This window comes from Canis lupus, chromosome 12 (assembly GCF_003254725.2).
Source record: "Canis lupus dingo isolate Sandy chromosome 12, ASM325472v2, whole genome shotgun sequence".
NCBI lineage: Eukaryota > Metazoa > Chordata > Mammalia > Carnivora > Canidae > Canis > Canis lupus.
In genome coordinates, this window is record NC_064254.1 from 43,993,575 (window position 1) to 43,999,574 (window position 6,000).

Sequence of the window (6,000 nt, forward strand, 5' to 3'; positions counted from 1 at the left end):
GATGTCAGTCAAGCTCAGTTATATGAATCTGAGGGTAAAATACAAATCTTTCTCTTCCAGAGAGAAGACGTATTTTGCTTTTTACTATAAAATAAAAAGGGAACACAATCATGTCATCCAAAATTCAAGAGAAGGGGGCTAGTACACTAAAAAATAAGTTCTTTATAACTGACAAGCTATGACCTAAGGCTTTCTACACAAAAGTGCTATATTAAAAATTAGACTACTAAAAAACCTTGTTTTAGTATACATAATTTAGAAACAATATTTACTATCTCAATCTTTTCAATATCTAAGTGAAGAGGCAAGGTAGAAATCATATTACAACAGAAATGTAAGTGTGCTCACAACAAAAATCTGATTCATTGCTTTATTCCCTGAACCCGAATATTATCTAATATAGAGTGGATTCTGAACAAATATTTTCTAAATAAAAAATAACAAATGAATGCAATTATCACTTTATTTTGTAAGGGCAGTAACTGAAGCTAGTTAAGAAAAGTTCACTCGGGGCAGCCCCAGTGGCGCAGCAGTTTAGCGCCACCTGCAACTCAGGGCGTGATCCTGGAGACCCGGAATCGAGTCCGCGTTGGGCTCCCTGCGTGGAGCCTGCTTCTCCCTCTGCCTGTGTCTCTGCCTCTCTCTCTCTCTCTCTGTGTGTGTGTATGTGTGTCTATAAATAAATAAATAATAAATAATTAAATAAATAAATAAATAAATAAATAATAAAATCTTTAAAAAAAGGAAAAGAAAAGTTCACTCAGGGATGCCTAGGTGGCTCTGCGGGTGAGCGTCTGCCTTTGGCCCAGGGCTACTGGGCCAGACTACTGGGATTGATTCCCACATTGTGCTCCCTGCATGTGGCCTGCCTTTCCATCTACCTATGTCTCTGCCTCTCTCTGTGTGTGTCTCGTGAATAAATAAATAAAAATATTAAAAAAAAAAAGTTCACTCAAATTCTCACAACTGCTGAATGGAAGAACTGGGGCTTACACTTTCTTCTAAATACAATGTCTATACTTTGCATTATATTGCATTTCTCTTACTTGCCCAAAGCTCAGACGGAAATTAGAACACAAAATTGAAAACTCTCAAACTTTCTTCAGTATTTCCTATACTCCATATCACCAGTTTCGAAAGTTCTCAATCAAACTCATCTCTGTACTTCACTTGAGCACATTATTTTGATTTTGTGCTACCCTATACTACCAGTGTTGTTTGAAGTACAGCAAGGTTACAGACAAGTATGGAGGTATATAGCCCTACATCCACATCACAGGGAATTCCTATCAGTGGGATTCCACATTAAATAATACATCAGTTTCTCATATTGCTGAGGTAATGCCAGAGAATTGTGGTAGATAAAACTCCTGGATAATTAACTCTAGAATAGTTTACACTAAAAAAAAAGAAGAAGGATCCCTGGGTGGCGCAGCGGTTTGGCGCCTGCCTTTGGCCCAGGGCGCGATCCTGGAGACCCGGGATCGAATCCCACATCGGGCTCCCGGTGCATGGAGACTGCTTCTCCCTCTGCCTGTGTCTCTGCCCCTCTCTCTCTCTCTCTCTCTCTCTCGCTCTGTGACTATCATAAATAAAAAAAAAAAAAAGAAGAGATTTAAGGTATCTTTCCTTCATAGTCATGAGATTTATTTCTTTTTCCTACAATACATCCAACATGCCGAAACACAAACATCTACAAATGCACTTGCCCGGAGATTAATTTTTCAGATTTAAAAGTTCATAATGCTGACCAAAATGGACTTTGACAAGTCACTAATTTAAGCTGGATTAAAATACCTAAAATATTAAAGAGTGGTATCTTTTGTAGATTTACTTATAGATCACGCTATCATTTAATCTTAAAGACATTGGAAGCCATGTACGCACAATTATGATAGAACTATTGACTACTATTTTCTACCACTGCTACAGAAATAAAGCAAACTAATAAATTTAGAAATAAAAAATAAGTTATCTTTTATGTTATATAGAATTTTAATTTTGAAGAGTGATTTATGAAAGTTAGTCATGAAAATTCCTGAGAAAAAATAAATATAACTCATCTAAATCAGAAGGTATCCTTGAAAATCATAAACATTAAACTAGGATAAGCACATATAACACAAAGAGAAGTACCTCAAAAAATAGTTTGGACTATGTACAGAAAGATACTAAACCTCATAAGAGTGAAGTACTTTCCCAAATAGCATGATGAAATCCTACCTGGAATTATGTAATTTAAGTATAAGCAAATAGTAAGAATCATATTACTAATGAAGAAAGATCTTATTTGTCTTAGGTTTTTACAATTTTTAGGTTTTTTAATCTGGAACACATCTATTAACCCTGATTCTATCAAGGCTAATCACCTCCTTAAGGTTATCTTGCAAGTAATTAAAACTTCCTGGATGGCCAGGTTTAAACCAAACTCCAACTATTCTCCTATATCCATTATCCATTGTATAATGAATGTATAGAGAGTAAACTGAGCTTTAGACTTCAAAGCTATTTACTTCCAAGAAATTACATCAAACAGGATATATGTCTTAAAACAATGCTCAAACTACCACTCTAAAAGCTTCTTACTTTAAAAGCTGACTACTGTTTAAAATACAAAAGAAATAAAAACATGGCTCATTCATTCATTAAATCGACATTTATTTAAAGCCCAATGAGCAAAATTCTGTAACTAAGTAGGATTCCTGATCTAGGACAATTAAAATAAGATAAAAATGCAGTAAGTATAAAATGATATGATACAACTGAATACATAAAAACAAGAGATCGTAAGTAATAATAGGACTGAGATAATTAGGAAAGTCTTCCCTAGAGATCATTATTAAATCAACTAATGCCATTTTAATTGTAGAAAATTACACCTAGACAAAAAAGAACGTATTAAGAGATTCTACAAATGTATTTCAAGTAGAAGACTAAACTGGGGGACTAATAAGATCAATTTGGACAAGACAGTAAACCTGACAAGACTGATACTATATTCAACATAATAGAAACTTATAAATACTTGAATGACAGAAAAGTAACATGAAGAAAACACTAACTGATAAAGGTATGTCTCTCACATCTACATGCAGACAGGCTATAATACTGAAAATAAAACCAGCAAAACTGTCGTAGTTACCCAAAACGTGAGGTGATGAAGGTTTGTGTTTGACTGAAGAAGGCTTCCTGTAGCCAGACAACAGGATGGGGTTTTAGATGGTATGATCTACTAGCCAAAGTTATCATAAAAATCAATAAAGATTCTTGGGCTACCAAAAAACTTTAAAGCCCAGAGATCTTCAGTGCAGGGCAGATCAAGAATGTCTCATAACCATGGTTTCAATGATCCATGCAAGGCCATTCTGTTACTTCCAAGAGGCACCACACGGCTCACCCCAGAGTTGGTGAACCAGATTTTAAATCCAATTTGATATTATGCAGACAATAGAGTTCAATTATTAATTCAAAAATGTGCTCTTAACACATCATATTGCACCTTTCAAGTTGGTGGAAGGTCTCCTTGATATTATTGCTAAGTAGACATTAATCCTTATTGGTAAACAGGAGCCAAAAAGAATTCAAGAACATATATTCTTGATGCAAACAGTAAAGGCATAATTACCCTTGCTCAGTGACTGCCTGTTCCACCTACCCACTTCAAACACTCATTCTTGTCCATGACCTCAGGAAATTCAAACAGGTTATACCACTCAGTGGTCTTTCTTAAGTGACAACCCATTACCTGGTCATAAATTACAGATAGTAGACACACATGAAAGTCACAAATTGTTCTGTCACATCAGATATTACCTCTGTTCTACTGAAAATAATCCCCAACCTGCAGAATAATAAAAAGGAGGGCAGCCTGGGTGGCTCAGCGGTTTAGTGCCGCCTTTACCCCCAGGCATGATCCTGGAGACCTGGGATCGAATCCCGCCTCAGGCTCCAGGCATAGAGCCTGCTTCTCCCTCTGCCTCTCTCTCAATAAATAAATAAAATCTTAAAAAAAAAAAAAAAAAAAGGAAGAAGAATAAAAAGGGAAAAAGCAAACTAGCAATTAAATTCATTTTGAAGAAATAAAATAAGTAGGAACTATTTAAAATTCCATTAATGCTTTATGACCACAAATACTAAATAACTATGTATTTGTAAAACTTACCTGTCACCACAAAAATCAAAAAGAACTCACACTAGCTACAATTTACTAAATAAAAGAAAGCACAAGTCTTCAAGCCATTAATAATGATCAACAAATCACCAAAAACCTGGCCAGAAGGTAAGAGCTGAGGTCCAGTTGCTAATGAAAAAGCAGGTACTCAAGAAACGAGCCAAATGACTAAACAGATCTCTGTGCTGCCGGATGGCATTCCTCATCTCCTAAATAAGAAGGATATGCCAAAAGCACATTTACACAAAAAGCCATCTAGAGACAAGCCCGGCTACAGAGTTAAGTGTGAATGTTTCACATCTAGATAAGCAAAATCATAAATTAGGTAGTTTTCATTTGAAAAAATATTAAGTGTTTACACTCCATTACCAGTGAAGAAAAATGAAATGGTACCAGGATCTGAAAAAGAATCTCTAAACTACACTGAATTCTGTTTTAATAAGAGATCTTAAAAAAAAAAAAAAAAAAAAAAAAAGTTTTAATTTCCAGAAGGCCAGATTTAAAAAAAAAAAAAACAAAAAAACAGGAATGGCTTTATCCACCGTCCCAGGTCTACGACAAGGATTTCGTACCAGGCCCTGCAAAGTGTCTGAGGCAGAAGCCACCCCCCCCCCCCCCCCCAACGCATTCCCAGCCTCTTAATTGTGTCGCTCCAGAAACGAAGAGGCCTCGCCTCCGAGCTTGTTAATGAGACCCGCGGCTCTCAGAACTCCTCTGCGTCCAGGACGGACCAGCGGGGCCCCCTCCCTCGGGAGCAGCTCCGGGACTCGCCGCACTGAGGGGAGCCGGCGAGCGGCCGCCCACCTGCAATCCTCACAGAAACGTTCGGTTCCCTCACGGAGCCCGATACTACTCTCTTCGGCTAGACTGTGGAGGAGGGAAGCCAGAAAGTACTGTAAACAAGTTGCATCCTCTTTCCAAAGCGGGATGCCGAGGCGCAGCGGCACCGGGCGCCCATCCCACGGCGCGGCCCCGAGCCCCCGCGCGGCGCCCCGGGAGGGCCCGCAGAGGGGCGAGGCCGAGCCCGGGCCCCCCGCAGGGCCTGCGTCCGCCCAGGTGGGCCGGCGGACTCACCTTGTTGAGGTGGGGGTCGCGCGTCACGGCGTAGCCGCGCTGGCGGGTGTGGCGGCGGCGGGGGGCTGCGGGCTCCATGGCGGGCGCGCGGGTGGGCTGCGGGGTCGGGCCGGAGCGGGCGGCGCGCGGGGCAGGAGGCGGATGCTGCCGGGGCGCCCGCGCGGACTGCGGCGGCGGCGGCGGCGGCCGCGCTGGGAAAGGGCCGGCGGGCGGGGGCGGGCGTGGGTGGCGAGAGGGGGTGGACGCGGCGGGAGGAGCCCGCGAGAAGCCGGTGTCCCCGGCCCGGCAGCCTGCGAGAATCGCTGAGTCATGGCAGGAGATCGGCCGAGCCGGCGACTGAGGAGGAGGAGGAAGAGCGAGGCGCTGGCGGCGCCGCCGGGGGCCTGAGGGGAGGCGGCCGCGGGAGTCGCTCCCTCCCGCGCGCGGGGCCCCGCTTCCCCCCGGGCTTCTGATCCCGGCTGTGCAGCCCGGCTCTGCGTGGGGCGTGCCTGTCGCTCAGGGAACGCGCTTGACCCCCCCCCACCCGCGCGGACAGCGCTCGGGGTCCCCCGCCCACCCCGGGGGCCGTGCGGGTACCGTCACCCCCGGGCCGCGCCCCTCCCCCTCGCGGGAGCCCCAGGGAACACAGAGGCTGCACACTGAGGGATGGGAGCACTGGCGAAAGGGACTCAGAGGCTGCTGAGAGCCGACCTCCAATGCCCGGGACTCCAGACCTCTGTCCCTTTCCTTTTTTTTTTTTTCTTTTTCTTTTATAG

At 43.1% G+C, this 6,000-nt stretch overlaps 1 protein-coding gene across 2 annotated transcripts in view; it reads right to left on the bottom strand.

Moving 5' to 3' along the window:
* ME1 (malic enzyme 1) overlaps nt 1-5,435 on the bottom strand; it is a 196,137-nt gene extending 190,702 nt beyond the window's left edge. Inside the window, exon 1 of one of the 2 annotated variants that reach the window (XM_025444662.3) lies at nt 5,246-5,435. In XM_025444662.3, coding sequence (XP_025300447.3) covers nt 5,246-5,323 — 78 coding nt within the window. In that variant the 5' untranslated portion in view covers nt 5,324-5,435. Of the gene's footprint in view, nt 1-4,975; nt 5,088-5,245 lie in introns of those variants that run through there. The other variant, XM_049092303.1, reaches the window with a different exon arrangement.
* Nucleotides 5,436-6,000: the final 565 nt, after the last annotated feature.